Source organism: Amblyomma mixtum, chromosome 8 (assembly GCF_055824585.1).
Source record: "Amblyomma mixtum isolate Tamu chromosome 8, ASM5582458v1, whole genome shotgun sequence".
In the NCBI taxonomy this organism is placed as follows: domain Eukaryota; kingdom Metazoa; phylum Arthropoda; class Arachnida; order Ixodida; family Ixodidae; genus Amblyomma; species Amblyomma mixtum.
The window spans coordinates 7,652,335-7,669,265 of NC_143019.1; the positions used below are offsets into that span (position 1 = coordinate 7,652,335).

Consider the following 16,931-nt stretch of genomic DNA (forward strand, 5'->3'; position numbering starts at 1 on the left):
CACGTATTCGCAATTTCGGCTCGGGCGGTGCACATATACAGATCCGCCGCCACCGATCTGGCTCTCTGATTGCCACCGCACAGGGGTTGCATTGGAGGAGGAGCGAAGAAAGGAATTAAGTTCGAGCCGGCGCTTTGACAACCGGAGACTCGCAGGAAGAGGGGGGAGGGGGGCGGCGTGTACACCCAGCGGCAAACGATGGCGGCAGAAGCGCGCGCAACAAGCGGACAACACGATAAAAGGAGGAGGGAAGAGATAGCAGCGACTGACTGATGCCGCTGACGCCGATAGTGAGTCAACCCCAGCTGCGGATGAAAGGGGGGCGAAGCTGGTTACGAGGCCGACGACAACGCCGACGACGACGCGAAACCCAGGAACGGACGCCAAAGAGCTGCGCTCTAAAAAAAAAATTGCCCTAATGCAATTGAGGCAAAGGATTCGAGCAAGACATCTGTGCAATATTACAGACAACGTATTTTTCACACATATTCCTTCATCAAGAAACACTCCACTAACCGTTTTTGATTGTCATGGAGGAAGACTTGTGGTCGGAGAAATAGATGTTTATATGCTCCACTTACTGCACCAATGCCTGGTTCTCAAAGGAGAGGTCTGTGCAAGTATTTCGGGAGGTTGTCACAGCCGTGGGAGGCTTACAAGCGAGAGGAACGGGATGTTGTCCCACATGAGTGGTAGGCAATTCCTGTTTGTCTTTATATCTACCTTAGAGTCCCCACCCGCCCTGCCACTCTCTCACCGGACATTCCCCTCCGACCCTGACGATCGGGAACTCGAATTTATTCCAGCTTACACCTTCAAAGACATCGTTTTACTCTATCAATCTGGCCATGGTCTTTATCCCCGCCCGTGTAAAGGTCTGTCAAAGGTGGAGGAGCGGCTTCTGCTCCGCCTGTATACTAATACTTTGCTGTGCCCGGCAGCTCTGAAACACTTCGACCCTTCTTTCTCGGGCAGCTGTCCGCACTGTGCGGAGAAGTCTTCGGACATCTACCACATGGTGTGGGCCCCTCCAACCCTGCTATCCCCCCTCATTCCAACCCAACCCGGGAGGGCTGGGAGGCGACCCTGCTCGGCTGCTCTGACCTGCAGGCCCAACGGGCCTTGGTCGCGCGAGCCTGGGCGGCGGCCGATGCCACTGGGGTCCCGAACTAGGGACCTCCACCTAGTATTTGTAAGGGCTGGCCCCCTCTGGCTCAGCTCATGCATAACCTCCTGTATTATACCTGTACATAAATGTTTTCCACCACCACCACCACCCTGGCAGGTGGCTGTTAATGGTTGATCGCGAGAGAGCGCTCACCGTTGTCAGCGCTAACGCATGCAGCCCACATATCTCTCTATCACCCCACATACATATAAGCGCGATTGAGGCGTCCACTGACCCAGGGAGGCAATTATACCACTTCCTTCCCTTAAAATGATCGGAGTGTAAAACGTTGTCAACGCCGACGCCAATGAACACAATGAACGCTGACGGCCTATCGGTTGAGCGCCGCGTTTCTGGCACAACGTTGTCAATGCCAACGCATGCAGCGAACATCTGTCACAACCGCCACCTAGCTTAAAGCACGATTGAGGTGTCCACTGTTCCATGAGGGCAGTTATGCGCCTTCCCTCCGCTTTCCAAGCTCCCGCTCCATTGGTTTCGCAGCTTAAAGCGCGACAAAGGTGTCCGCTCTTTTACAACGGACAACGGCGACGGCGACGCCGCGAAACGCAGAAACGGGCGGCTAAGAGCTGAGCTCTAAAATTGGCGTATGCTTAAGCTTCGCCTATATGTGGAACGCGACAGCGAGTTGCAGCGCTGCCAGGGAGTCCACGGAACGCCATCGCCCGTTCTGCGCGACGCCTTGCCTGTAACCCAACGCATTTTTGAGGAGAGGAAATGGCGCAGTAATTGTCTCGCATATCGGTGGACACCTGAACCGCGCGGTAAGGGAAGGGAGGAAGGTGGGAGTAAAAGAAGAGAGAAAGAGGTGCCGTAATGATGGAAGGAAATTTGAGGAAAGGAAATGACGCAGTATGCGGCTCACATATCTCGGTGGACTACCGCAGCCCCCCCCCCCCCCCCCCCCCCCCGATTTTAGGTCGCCGGTTCGAATTCCAGTGGCAAACTAGGCTCTAACCTAACTAGTAAGTTTATGCTGCAGGAATCGTATGACACCATCCGGAACATTCTACTGCAAACGGTTGACGTGATACAATTTTTCTCGACGCGCGGTGCTTACAACTACCACTACTGCTATTATTACTACTACTACTACTACTACGCCGACGGTATTTTCAGACCGAATGAGCTGTATATGCTGTCGCTTAATAGAGAAAGGGTGCCATAATGGAGGTCTCCAGAATAATTTCGGCCACCTTGGGGTCTGTAACGTGCACTGACATTGCGCAGTACACGGGCGCCTTTGCGCGTTTCGCCTCAATCGAAACGCGTCTGCCGCGGCCGGGTTCGAACACAGAAACTCGGGCTCAGGAGCCGAGCGCCTAACCACTGAGCACGGCGTAAGAAGTAGCTACTTCTTACACCGTGCCACTGAGCCACCGCGGTCCACCGTGGATGAAAGATAAAGAACACAGGGAAAGGGACAGGATGTGATGGTGTGCAATATGTAAATAATTAATATACTGCGTATGGAATTGATAAGGAGGAATACGAAGTAAAACAAACAAAAAAAGCTAAGAGAAGCAACGCATTCCAGTACCTTTGAAGCTAATAACGAATAGCGACGCATTGTTTTTATTTCCCGCTGCAGATGGCGCCTGCATCTGCTAGCCTCTACGAAGTGGCCACAGGGAATAGCCGGGGCTATAATGTTTCGCGTTATACCAATATAAATGTAGCAGTTATAAATCAGCCAACCAGGAAGGGCTGGGAGGCGGCCCTGTCCAGCTCGGACCTGGAGGTCCAGCGGGCCCTGATCCAGAGAGCACGGGCAGCGGCGGCAGCCAATGGCGTCCCGGAATAGGGACTGCCACCCAGGTCAACGTCCATCCACAGCTTCCCTACCCAATTCAATACAGTGCTACAATAAATGTTTTCTCCTCCTATACTAATACTTTGCTGTGCCCGGCAGCTCTCAAACACTTCGACCCTTCTTTCTCGGGCAGATGTCCGCACTGTGCGGAGAAGTCCTCGGACATCTACCACATGTTGTGGGCCTGCCCCTCCAACCCCGCTATTCCCCTCACCCCAACCCAACCCGGGAGGACTGGGAGGCGACCCTGCTCGGTTGCGCCGACCTACAGGCCAAAAAGGCCGTGGTTGAGCGCGCCCAGGCAGCGGCCGACGCCACTGGGGTCCCGTACTAGACTAGAGACCCCACTAAGTGTGTGAGGGCCGGCCCCATAAGAGTCGGTCCAGTCATACCTCCCTGTACCATTATAAGTCTTTCATCATCATCATGGTCAAAGAGCGAGGGCTTTGAATTGATCCTACATGAATGAATGAGCTGTTTATTTAGAAAGGGAGGCTCAAGGCCATTTGTTGGGGAATTGGGTTGTTAAGGAAGGAAAAAGTAGGGGCCTATTTATACATGGAGGGACGGCATGGGTGGTCTAGCCACTCTTTGCACTGCTTTGTAGCGGCCACTTAGCATATTTGCCAATATCTTCCCAGATGCCGTTTGCTCCGGCTCAGGCCAATGCACGAAATTCCTCGCCATCGGTCGGAAAACCATGCTTGGCGACGAGGTCGTCGCCTCCCTCTCGGAACTCTGAAAAATGCTAAACACAGGTTGCAGGCTTTCTTAGTGGGTTCTGTTTAATTAACGATGGACTTTACCCCAGCGAGCCAATATTGGAAAGCTCTGATTTACGCGTCCAGTGCTGGCATTCACGTGAGCGTAAGACCATGATCTAACGCGTACACCGCACCGCGACTTGCGTGCAGCACGATCCGTACCTGTACGTATACGATGTGCCGGACTACTACAACTACGGCACCATGGGAGCTTTGCTTGGAGTCCAGCTGGCCGAGATTGCCGCCGTCGGCGTCAAGGACAAGCGTCAGTCTGCGTGGGACAACTTGTCGCTCAGCAAGCACGCCGAGATGCTGCAGTGCCTCCTGAAACGGCGCAAGCTGTTGGGGTTCCCCAGTTTCAATCCCAGTACTGCCGACAGGCAACAGACGCATTTGCTGACCCTCTCGATCGGAGCACGGCTGGCCTATTCTGGTCTGAAGAACGCCTTCCGCAGGAAGGTCAGTGGCTACTTCTCTCGGCCGTGGGAATTTTATTTTGGTAGAATTTTTTCCAGTGTTCTTTTTTTTTAAATATAGAAGATCTGACAACCCCGCAGAAAAAAAAAAATCGGAGGTTTTTGTTTGGCTTGTGGGTGGTGGCGGTGGTGAAAAACATTTATCGTCTATTGAATTTTTTACATAGAGGTGTTTGGGGTAGAGCCCTATTGGCCCTTCACCCTCACAATACTAGGTGGAGCACCTATTCCAGGGCCCCGCGTCCTTTGAACCAAGGCCTTTTGGGTATTTAGGTCTTGACAGCCGAGCAGGGCCGCCTCCCAGTCCTCTCTGGTGGAGGTTTAACGTCCCAAAGCGACTCAGGCTGTGAGAGACGCCGTAGTGAAGGGCTCCGGAAATTTCTACGACCTGGGGTTCTTTAACGTGCACTGACATCGCACAGTACACGCGGGCCTCTATAATTTCGCCTCCATCGAAATTCGACCTCCGCGGCCTGGATCGAACCCGCGTCTTTCGAGACAGCAGTCGAGCGCCGTAACCACTGAGCTATATCGTGCTTTGCGCAGAGGCGATGTCGCATCCAATGAAGTCTCGACTGAGGAGCGACTATATGCTAGTTGAAAAATTCGGAGGGCGCTTAAGACTACTTACTTGCTTCGACTATGAAAGCACTGTTTTTTTTTTTGTAGCAACACCTACACTACTGTACCTGGGACGCATTTCGCCGTGAGCTTCCGAACCACCTTGAAACGACCTTGAGATAAGTCATAGGTAGTGTTGCTATGCGCATATACCTAATCATCTGTGGCCCACTTAGTGGACCACCTTTGACCCTGAACTTTGACCAGTTGTGACCAAGAGCTTTGACCTCGACGTTTACCCTTGACATCTGACCTTTCGCTACGTGTAACTGGTTTCGGTGGAGTTGAACCACTGCCTAACTTCAAAAATTTTTTTCCTTTCCATTTTTTTCTCTTCGTTTCTAATGACGCACCAACTCATTTGCATATATTCATAAGGCAACGCATATGCTAGGCACGCATTTGTTCGCCAAGAAGCAACGCAGTTTTGTGGCCTATGGGTTTCGTCCTCGCCTCGCTGTGTTAAAGTCCTGGGTTCAATTCCCCACACCTCCTCGCAGCCTGAGTCACTTTGGGACGTTAAACCCCAGAGACTCAACTAAGTGACGGTTAAACGAATTCTTTATTGGGCTCTCTTGCATCCACAAAGAACAGAAGAACGTGGTGGCGGCGATAGCAACAAACCTGCTCGGTGGCCGTCCAATAACACCATCGCTGGTACCCTCGGCCGCACTCAATTTAAAGCTGACAAAGAACTTTCGAGATAATGCGCGAAAAGCAACCCCAACAATCTCTAACAATGTAAAGAGAGAGAGAGAGAGAGAGGGGGGGGGGGAGAATAAACCTTTATTGGAAAAAAAGAGAGCGAGCGGATTGTCGGTGGGGGTCATCAGTACAGGACTCCATGGAGATGGCTACGCTTTGGCGTGGCGACTTAGCGCCTCCTGGTCTCTCAGGGTGCTGCTGACCAGAACAACTTAGACGCAGTTGCGCATGGCTGCGATCATTCGAGATAAATCTCGCCGCATCTCGCATCTCAGGCAAAGCGATACAATTGCCTGCCGGCGGATCTGAGCACGAACAAAGAAATGTTACAAGTCTTCGCGGCAGTTTGATGTAGAGGTCGCGCAATGTTCTAGTGCGACGGAGACATTTCTTCGGGACTCAGAACTGAAAACAAAATGCTTAGCCGAGGGGCAGTGCCCTGAATCTCATGTTGCCCAAAGATCGTACCAACTGACCCAGTTATAGTAGTAAGAGACCTTTATTCGACCATAATTTATAGGCCGAGCATTTCGACCGCCTGGGCGACCAGAAGTCTCTGTTCTTCCTCCCCTTCAGCGCCAAGCCAGTCGAGCCACGTGGTGATGGATAGGGAGGGGTGGGGGAGGGGGGTAGGGACCCGACTGCTGAGTAGCCGGGCAATAGAAGAGGCAATGGGCCAGGTCCGCATAGATACAGCATAGATACTGACCCAAAACCTAGATTTGTCGAACGCAAGACAACCGCAGAAGTCGCGAACACCCTTCGGAAAGTACGCTTTACGCAATGCATAGCATATACAGCCTTGGACATAAGTCCTCAGGGAACGGCCAGGGTTCAATTTTCGCCCTCATATTCGCGCTGGTATGGCACCTTTGAAGCTCGAAGTATCCAGGGAAGTCAGGACGTGGGTTTTCATCCCTCTCGTGAGAGTGGGAACCTCTAGCGTGCTGCAGGATCCAACTAAAACTTTTGAACAATGCTAACGGAACTGTACTTTGCGTGGTTTATGACATGCATCTCGCAATAGTAGTAGTAGTAGTAATAGTAGTAAAAGACTTTTAATCAACCATAATTTACAGGCCGAGCATTTCGACCGCCTGGGCGACCAGAAGCCGCTGTTCTTCTTCCCCTTCAGCGCCAAGCCAGTCGAGCCAGGTGGTGATAACAGTAGCGTAAATGGTTTTACGGGCTAGCGACGACCAGAGCACGCTGCGGTTGTATACAGTCACGGACAGGTTAACTTGCAATGATAGGTCGACGGCGAATATCTATCGGTGGCCCCGTAAAACTTGAGCCACAAGCTCGAAAAACATTTGCACGAGAGTGCTGCCTGCTTCTCCCATTTCGGTCTTCCATATCGCATCTCTTTTAACTTAGCTGGAGCTAGTCAACAGGTCCTTGCACTTTCCACTTATCTCTTCCCTAAGTCGCAACGAACAACAACGCCTCTATTAATTCCTGATGGTGCAAAAGAACAGTGCACAGCATAATGTGTGACGTAATTTTTACAGATGCCGTAGAACAGCGCGATCTCCAGCTACCTTCCCATTAACATTTTGCGCTGTAATATTGGTTCGAACACGATGTTTGAACTTTGAACTAAGAGGTGCTCTAGGTTAGTTTTATCATGACTGTACAGCGTAGCCCTTAGAAGCACTGGAGGTAAGCCAGCCCACGGCATATAATGAGCAGCACTGGAGGTTAGCTTGTCCATCAAGTAATGTCCGAATAAGGAGCGATGGAGGTTAGCTTCTCCATGGCGTACCTCTTAAGGAGCAAAACAGCTTTCCATGAGGCGCAATGTCGCACTTACGAGCACTTGATGCTACCGTTTCCATGACGTGTCAGATTAAGAACTGGGGATCCGCTTGTCTACAACTCCACAGTAGACAAGCTGATCCCCACGTTCTGATCTACGACCCCACAGTACCCGCCGTGGTGGCTCAGTGGTTATGGTGCTCGGCTGCTGACCCGAAAGATGCGGGTTCGATCCTGGCCGCGGTGGTCGAATTTCGATGGAGGCGAAATTCTGGAGGCCCGTGTGCTGTCGGTGCACGTTAAAGAACCCCAAGTGATCGAAATTTCCGGAGCCCTTCACTACGGCGTCTCTCATAGTCCGAGTCGCTTTGGGACGTTAAACGCGTACGCCATAAAATCAACCAACGACTCCACAGTGTCCCACTAAGAAGGAATGGAGATAACACCACACTATTAAAGACGACAGACAATGCGTGACGGCTTCATCGCTTAGCTGGTCTTGGAGCGCCCTGGTTTGCTTGGTAATTGAAAGCTCAAAGGCTGCTCCTGAAGATGTGCACTGTATGCCGTATATTTCAGACAGAAGCGGTCATCCAGTCTCATGAACAGGCTTCCTCAATGCGATCTGACAGCGCGATAGACGGAAACCGAGGGTAAAGACGCAATAGAGGTGCTGACCGACCACTGAGTTTTTCTTTTTTAGGAACTCCCACAGTACACAACTGGCCTCAGCGTGCTTCTACAAGACATCCTGGAGTAACGGAAAGTTGGGTAGTTGGTTGGTTTGGTTTGGTTTATGGGGTTTAACGTCCCAAAGCGACTAAGGCTATGAGAGACGCCGTAGTAGAGGGCTCCGGAAATTTCGACCACCTGGGGTTCTTTAACGTGCACTGACATCGCACAGTACACGGGCCTCTAGAATTTCTCCTCCAAAGAAATTCTAGCCGCCGCGGCCGGGATCGAACCCGCGTCTTTTGGGTCAGCAGCCGAGCACCATAACCGGAGCCACCGCGGCGGCGTTGGGTAGTTGGATTGAACTATGCAACATGGCGCTAAACAACGAGGACAACAGAGAAGAGCACAAGTGCCTGCTTTGTGCTCTTCCCTGTTGTCTTCGGTGATTAGCGCTAAGATGTATATTTCATCCTGAAATAAAAATTCCTCATAGTTTAAGACTCACGAGGGCTGGCTCACGCACATTTTTTTTCTGTTGCGAAAGCAATACTACGCGAGTCGCCGAGCCATTTCGCGGAGCTGAGGCAAGGCCATACTGCGCATGCGCGAGGTGCAGTGATTTCACACGGCGCACAGTTGGCGCGCCGCCGCTGCGCGGGTGACTCAGAGGTGCCGACGCCGCGCTCGCCAGTTGCGCATGCGCAGTAGCGGCGCATGCCGGGGGGCCGGGGCCGCCGCTGCTGCCGCGCGCTCTCCATCGCCTCTCTCTCTCTCCTCATTGCTTTCGCAATCTTCCAGGTTTAAACAGAGCTAAACCACTGCCAATTTTTTCTTCTAATTCGGCACGCTTCAGAAACATGCGCTGCCCTGAATGATAAGCAGGGTACCATTCTTGTAAGTACACAGACCCTCTGCAGAATGCAGCTTGATGGATGTGTTGAGCGAAATGTAAAATATTTTTATGTTCTCATACACACGAGTGTTTGCACATTGCCGCCGCCGCTCCTCGTGACTTACGACTGTGCGTGTCTGTGCTTGCAGTCCCGGACGGTCAAGGTGTTCAACGACTATTGGCCCGAGGCGCTGCGCGTGTTCTTCACACGCTTCTGCCTGCTGTGGTGCAGCAGCAGCGGAAAGCCCGACCCACTGACGCCGCGCGCCAAGTGCATACTGCCGCTGTACAACATAGAGGAGTTTGGCGAGATCTACGAGTGCGCCGCCAACTCCACAGGTGGCGCTTCCTGTCCGACGTAGCGCCGCTTTCACTCCCTACCGAAATTACACTACACTACACCAGACCAATGAACTACACAGCACACTCTACTCTACATGCTCCTTAGTGCACAACTTCAGGCCACACTGGCCCAATGGTGTAATGGTTAGACTGCACTGAGACTCAACATATCACTCTACACCAAGCACTGCAGGTGCTGAGTATCCCGCATTGCACCATATATTACATTGCATTACATCACTTACACAACTCTGTACCTCGCAATGCATCACAGCTACAACTGCTGCAACTGCGTGGCTGCAAACCACAGAGCCACGCCACAGTGAAGCGCAGAGCCATATACGATGCTCTGCAGTTGAACACACGTCTCACTAATTTATCGCAGCGTAATGCGCACTGACACGGAGATTAAGACATTGTCATACGCGACAAGCTGCTTCTTTGTCCACCGTACATATGTTATTTTCATATTTGAATGATTACCTCTGCTCTACATCATTACTTAATTTGTGCCGATTGTTAGCTGCAGGAAATAACTTCAACGCATTTTTACACAAAACTACTTTTTCGTTCTCTTTTTGTTGGCTTCCTGCGCATCAGGTTTGCGTCAAATATACTTCAGCGCTCTGCGACTAATTACGAATCAAATTAGATGCGCAGCTTATTGCGGTCAGAACTTTTTGCCACATGTTAGTTACCGCCTCTCGTGCTTAAGGTCACCTTGCGCCTCACGCCGTCTATTTTTTGGATAGGGGCACTAATAATTGCCTCATCGGAGCAGTAGTCACCGGTAAGGAGAAAAGATTCTTGGCAGCTAAAATTTTGAATGGACCATTGAATAATTGCTTCAAGGTGAATATGGCGCCGCTAAGGGCTGTACAGATGTTTGTGTGGTTGTGCTGGACGTGAGCTTAAAGGCCTGTTCTGACTTCCTTACCGTGTGGTTGACTTCAATGGACAAGGACGCGAATGGAACTGTTGTGCCGTTGGCCTTGTGCGTTCTCTGCAGCCTTGTACCCAATGGGCATTGAAACTCCTATGGAGGTCCTGCGGATGTTCAGTATGTTTGCAGGACGTGGTGCTAGTTGCTGGATCGTATGAACTGGCAACGTCCATAGGCCTCATTCTTCGGCGACTGCTTCAAGGACCTGAGCACAACGTACCACTGTCCTCAAGACCGTCCGTGCCTATGATCACATCGAACTAGTTTATTTTTATGCGGGCGCCTTTAATGACCTGATACAAAGAGCATTTTGTATACCCTTCTTCGAGTGTTTTGTGCGTTAGTGTGTGAAAGGTTCTCAAAGATTTTGTTTAAAGCTTTAAAGTTTTGTTTTTCATTTCAGAAATAATTCGTAGTCGCTAACTAATAAGACGGGGTATGATATAAAAAGAAGTTAAATTCTGAGACTCCAAAAAGTACTTTTGAGACTTTCTAACTAAAACGCGACCACATGCACTCAGTTCGACTTCGAATTCATGAACGTTGCTCTTTTTAGCAAACAATATCCAGTAATTGTAACGGAATATGCTCTGTGGTAGGCCTTCAATTTTACAGTTTAAAATAAAATCGGAGTGGCTGTTTTTTGTTAATCTCCGTCAAAATTTACCGTCTTTTTTCAAAATTTTTGAATTCATCAACGCCTAATTAATCATCCGCCAGTTCTAAAAGTCCAAATTTTGTCTGGCGAAGTGAAAAGAACGGATTAATGCTGAGAAAAAAACTTTAGCCTCTGGTTCCTTCTACTTGTAATAAGGGAGTAATTACTTATTGATATCCACCCAAGCGCAGCCATACGGCTACAAAGGAAAGCTATACAGCTTTCTCAGAAACTTCGCACTTAAAGAAAAATTCGTCCTGGTCCGGGGTTCGAACCCGGAACCACCGCCACACCGGAGCAGTCGCTCTACCAATTGAGCTAACCGGGACGGCAAGCTTATGGTAGGGCGAGAGCGAATTGATCAGTAACTCGAAGTGGGAACAATGTGTTGGTCAAAAATGTTTAGGGGAATCCCCCAAGGTGGAGTAGATTTGTAATAAGGGAGTAATTACTCATTGACATCCACCCAAGCGCAGCCATACGGCTACAAAGGAAAGCTATACAGCTTTCTCAGAAACTTCGCAGTTAAAGAAAAATTCGTCCTGGTCCGGGGTTCGAACCCGGAACCACCGCCACACCGGAGCAGTCGCTCTACCAATTTATTTATTTATTTATTTATTAGAGATACTATCAGTCCGGTCAGGACCAAGATAGGAGTGATACAAGGTACAGATTACAAAGGCGGAACACGACAAAAAACACCAGCACCATCCAGTCGGTGCCAAGTTTTAACATATCAAAAAATGGAACTGACCTCTAAGCAACAAATAAAAATGCGCAAAAATATCGCTGCAACGAAACAGAAAACAATGTGAAAACACCATGCCCAACACAAATGCAAGGCGCATTATATCAGGCACTATACCAACCAATCACGAACTCCAGCAGAGAACACATCCACACCCGATGCGAGCACCACATTCTCTGGCAGTCTGTTCCATTCTGTCGCTGTGGACAGGAAGAAGGAATGCTTGTAGCAGTGCTTAGAAAACGTTTGTTCTTTTACGTGTCTGCAATGTTTACCCCGAGTGATACGTGAAGTAGTTTCGCTTATGTATTGCTGCTTATCGATATGTACCATGCTGTTCATAATCTTATAGAAAAGAATGAGTCTCTTTTGTTTCCGGCAACATTGAAGAGGGCGCAAGTTCGCTAAAGTGTAAAGTGGGGTTACCTGATCTTGTCGTCGGAAGCGAGAATAGATAAAGCGAAGTGCACGTCGCTGCACTCGCTCCAGTTCAGCTGCAAGTGTTTGAGTGTAGGGATCCCACACCTCACACGCATATTCCATTATCGGGCGTACGAGCATCTTATAAGCCGTAAGTTTAGTATCCTGTGTAGCATGCTTAAGTGACCGCCTAATGAATCCTAATCTTTTATTTGCTTTAGCAACAATGTTATGTACGTGAGTGTTCCAACGCAGGTCTGAAGTAATTGTCACTCCCAGGTATGTATATTCTGTTACTCGATTAAGTTTGTTTTCTTGTAATGAGTAGTCAAATTCGAGTGGCTGATGTTTGTGTGTGATTGTCATACATACTGTTTTACTGGGGTTTAAAGACATTTGCCACTTTCTACAGCATTCGCTAATGTTGAGCAGGTAACCATTAAGCTTAACTTGATCTTCAACTGAATTAACATTAGTATAAATAATGCAATCGTCTGCAAATAATCTGGCCTTGATTTCTGAATCTTCAATGAGGTCGTTTATGTAAACAAGAAACAATAACGGTCCGAGTACTGAGCCTTGTGGTACTCCCGATGTCACGTCACACACTTGGGATGCGCTCCCGTCAATACTTACAAATTGCCTGCGGCCCACAAGAAAACTTTCCAGCCAACGAACTATATTTGAGTTTTTGAGTACTGATTGAAATTTGCTTAAAAGTTTTCTATGATTTACCTGATCGAAGGCTTTCCTAAAGTCTAGGAATATTATGTCAATTTGCCCTTTCTGGTCAATGATTTCGCTAAAATCGTGCAAAGTTTCTATTAATTGTGTAACCGTCAACATGCCCTGTCGAAAACCATGCTGACACCTATTCAAGAATTCAATATCTGTTAAGTATTGTCGAATGTGCTTTGAGACAATGTCCTCTAGAAGCTTACAACAGGTTGACGTTAGTGCGATGGGACGATAATTACTGACCGTTTTTGAATCTCCAGTCTTGAGAATAGGAATTATTTTGCTAGTTTTCCAATCATCGGGAACCGTGCTTGTTGATAGTGACTTCCTAAACACTAGTACGAGGTATCTAGCTGACCATTCTGCGTATCGCTTCAAAAACAGGTTAGGAATATCATCAGGGCCCATTGATTTTGATGTTTTTAGGCTCAACAGCTAACCGGGACGGCAAGCTTATGGTAGGGCGAGAGCGAATTGATCAGTTGACCTCTCTGAACCAATCAAGGAGTTTCGTGACAGAGACGCCGCAAATTTTTGTGAGAACCTATATTCTATCGCATTAAAAAGCGTTAAGAACAGTAGCCTTTCACTATTAACTAAAGAATTAACGGTGTTCTATAGTTTCGGTTTAACCTTGATTGTTCTGCGAGCAATCTTCTTACGTCTCACCTGCTAGGCGGCGTGCCATACATTTCCGATAGCACCTAGGTTATCCGTGGCAATACGGCAGTACACAGTATAGGATATCACGACAGAAGGCGGCGTTCCCTCGTACGTAGTCAAATTAGGCTCATGCACAGCCTGCACTACAATGTTCTCAAAAAACCAGGCTGAGGACCGTTACCAGGAATCAGGGACAGCACCCAGCCAGTCCCGCCAAGCCCAGCGGATTAAAGCGCTAATGGAAGGCCCCTCGGTCCTTATTCTCTTTCTGAAGTGATAGATGACGTGAACATGCTATTTTGAATGTATGGATGGATGGATGGATGGATGGATGGGCGGATGGATAGATAGGAGCGCCCCCTTTGAAACGAGGTGGTGGCAATTGCCACCACGCTCAGCTTTTCTTTCTTTATTTTTGTTCAGCTGTGTTGTCAATTCTCATTAAGATTCGCCATCTTCTTTACCTACGGTTTCCTACACTTCTAACCTTATGTCACATCTCTGCTTTTCAGCCACCAATCCTCCAATCGCTTTTTGCTAACTTCCACTGCAGATTTATTTCCATGACCATTGTTATCTTTAAACCCTAGGGCCTCAGGAAGAGTGACTGTGCCTGCCGACATCCGGATGGATACCATTGTTTCCACAGATCTACCACACACTGCACATGTGTCATCTTCTTCGTTAAATTTCTTTTTGCAGCTGTTTAAAGCCATCCATGCGCCATATGGTGGCAGTTAAGGGAATTAGAAGCGCTTGGCCCGAATTCCTGTTAATGAGACAACACCCCAAAATTGCCGCTGCATTCATTAATCTACTACGCTGACTGCTGTGCTTGAGAAAAGCGATGAACGTGCTGATGCAGTATGCATGGCAAAAATGTTGTGCTGCAGCGACGGGCAGGGCGGACGTTGTGTACAAGGTTACCCTGTTCTCTAAGCTCGTGGCGCGCAAGCCATAAACATGCCGCACAGCTGTTACCGCCAGGTGGTACCTTAAAGATTCTTTGAACATTTCATTGTAACTTCAACCTTGTATCGAAGCAAACAAGGACACTGAGATGGGCGTACATGCCCAGACAAGACCAAACCTCCCGAGGACGCCCTGAAATGGTCCAAATGCACCCTCATATCCCAAACAAAACGTTCAGAGTTTGCTTTGAGTGCATCTCACCAAAATGTCGACCCTCGTAAGGATGTCCTCAGTAATCACTTTGCACATTACTGGACGACGCGAGGATGGAAATTTTTCAAAGATCCTTCAAAAGATCCTTCGCACATTGGGCATATAGTTTCAAAGGCGTCCAACAGGCTTTGGCTGTTAAGAAATCGTCTAGGGCACTGCACATCTAAAACTAAATTAGCCGCTTACACTGCACTCGTACGGCCATTACTGGAATACGCAGATGTGGTTTGAAATCCGCACACCCAAGTAGATGTACAGCGCATTGAAGGCGTTCAAAGGAAGGCGCTTAGATTTATCTACAACACATATGGAAGGCACGTTTCGGTTACTAATCTATTTGAGGCATTCTGAACTGCAGACACTTCAATCTCGTCGCAAGTTGCACCGTCTAAAAATGTTGCATGACATTGTTAATAACTTAACAAACATTCATTTTGAGACCTACATGGCATACAACACTTCACGACCAATGCGCAGTAAACACAATTTGACAATCATGGTGCCACGGTGCCGAACGAAAGCGTATCAGTTTTCTTTTTTTCCAAGAACGATATTGGAATGGAACGGGCTTCCACGTGACGTGGTCCGTTTGACAGATCAGAAGTCTTTTTTATCTATTGTCATACGTTAAGCGCAGTGTATTCATTATGCTCTTTTGTTTGCTTTCTTTTGTATTTTTAGCTAACCAAGTGCATTTAATCTTGCTCTTTGTCTTTCTATAAAACCCTGTGTGTTAGCTTTTGCTTCTTTATTCGCGTTTCTACTTGCTTTGTTTTGTCGCGATGTACGATGTATCCTTGTACCGCTCCTGCCTTGGCCACCAAATGGAGGCTGGCAGTATTGAATAAAATGAAATAAAATAATTTCATTGCAGTATTGTGCGCTGAGCTCAAATCAAACCAGCTTTATCTCGCGGACGTAGCTCTTCATACATAAAAGCTGCAGGTTTAATTAAAATATTTGTGTGATAGTTATGTAACAGAATCATTCTGAAAGAAGAAAAGTTATTTTGAAGACATATCTTAAAACATATTTGCTGCATAACCAGCCCTTATGTAGTGCATGTTCTGAGCGGATTGGCCTGCTAGATTTCTTAGCCACAGTAGATAGATGTAGGTACTCACGCTTGTCTCAGTGACTTTGCCATTTAGGCAGCAGATGCACAGAGGCAGCTTGGTATAGCTGCTGAGTATAAAGACTTCACAAAAAACACCCAGTGATCACTGACAAATTTAAAGGTGGTGGTTTGACCAATTACTCTTGTTAACTGTGGCCGAACATTAGCGAAATTTTATTTGTTCGGAATCCAGCCCAATCAAAGCAAAAATAACGCTGCTTCACCATTCATGTTTCCCACAATATTCCGACAAATAACGTGCATATTTTTGCTCCAAAGCATGATCTTACGCTCTGAAAACAGATAAGGTCCTCTTTGGTGGTGGTGGAAAAAACTTATTTAGCAACCCTTAGCAGGAAGCCGGTGAGGGTAGGGATAGGGAAAAGAGGGGTTGCAGGAGACAGGTGGGCCCTCGCTGTTGCGCTAGGTGGCCAGGAGCCCGTGAGTCCTGGCGACCTCACTGGCTTAAGTCACCATCTGAAGCGTACCTTCGGCTGTGAGTTGCGCAGCAAGGTGACATGAAGTTGGGCTAGTTGGTTCTTGGAATCAGTCATAATAAAACTGCGCGAAGAAGACAGGACAAGAATATGCAAAGCGCAGGCGCTTTGTGTTCCTGTTCGTGCCTCTTCTTGTTGTCCTGTCTTCTTCGCGCAGTTTTATTATGACTGAGCAGTGTATCATGGATTCCCATCTCTCCTGGTCGTTGATGTCTCAGAAAAGGGGGAGTTGGACTATTAGGGCAGGCCAGTATGTGACAGATGGGTGTTGACATCCTTTGGCAAGGCTGAGGATGCACGGACGCCGGTTAGGTTATGGCGGCGGCGGTCTACCACCCCGCTACCCCGCCATGCTCGAAAGAAGACGTGTACACTAAAAATTGCTCTTGCAAATAATACACAGAGTGGACTTGCTAGCCACTAAAAATCAACAAGGTAACCCTCGGTACGAGAAAGTCACCCAAGAAGGGCTTCTGGATCACCGGCAGGAACAGGGGCTTGACTTCTACGGCGCGCCACATTCTTGAGGCCATTTCCGGCCGCGCTATTCCGTTCGCTTGTATAGATACACCACGATTTGTTGTGGGCGACGGCATGTGATATCCGGCGGGTCATGACAACAGCGGGACGTGGCCGAAGGAGGTGGCCAGAGCGTGCAGTATCCACAGTTCGCTTTGCTGCACAGAACCAGGAGTCCAACGGCAGTGCGCGACGAATCTTCCAGTGC

The 16,931-nt window shown here is 48.6% G+C and overlaps 1 protein-coding gene and 1 pseudogene across 1 annotated transcript in view; both read left to right on the top strand.

The window, feature by feature from the left end:
- The window catches only part of LOC149331240 (uncharacterized), a 29,574-nt gene extending 20,069 nt beyond the window's left edge, over positions 1-9,505 (top strand). The window contains exons 6-7 of the mRNA XM_089555435.1: positions 3,917-4,225; positions 9,043-9,505. Of these exons, the coding sequence (XP_089411561.1) occupies positions 3,917-4,225; positions 9,043-9,255 (522 nt within the window). The 3' untranslated portion in view covers positions 9,256-9,505. The remainder of the gene's footprint in view (positions 1-3,916; positions 4,226-9,042) is intronic.
- Positions 4,777-4,851, top strand: LOC149331241 (U4 spliceosomal RNA; annotated as a pseudogene).
- Positions 9,506-16,931: the final 7,426 nt, after the last annotated feature.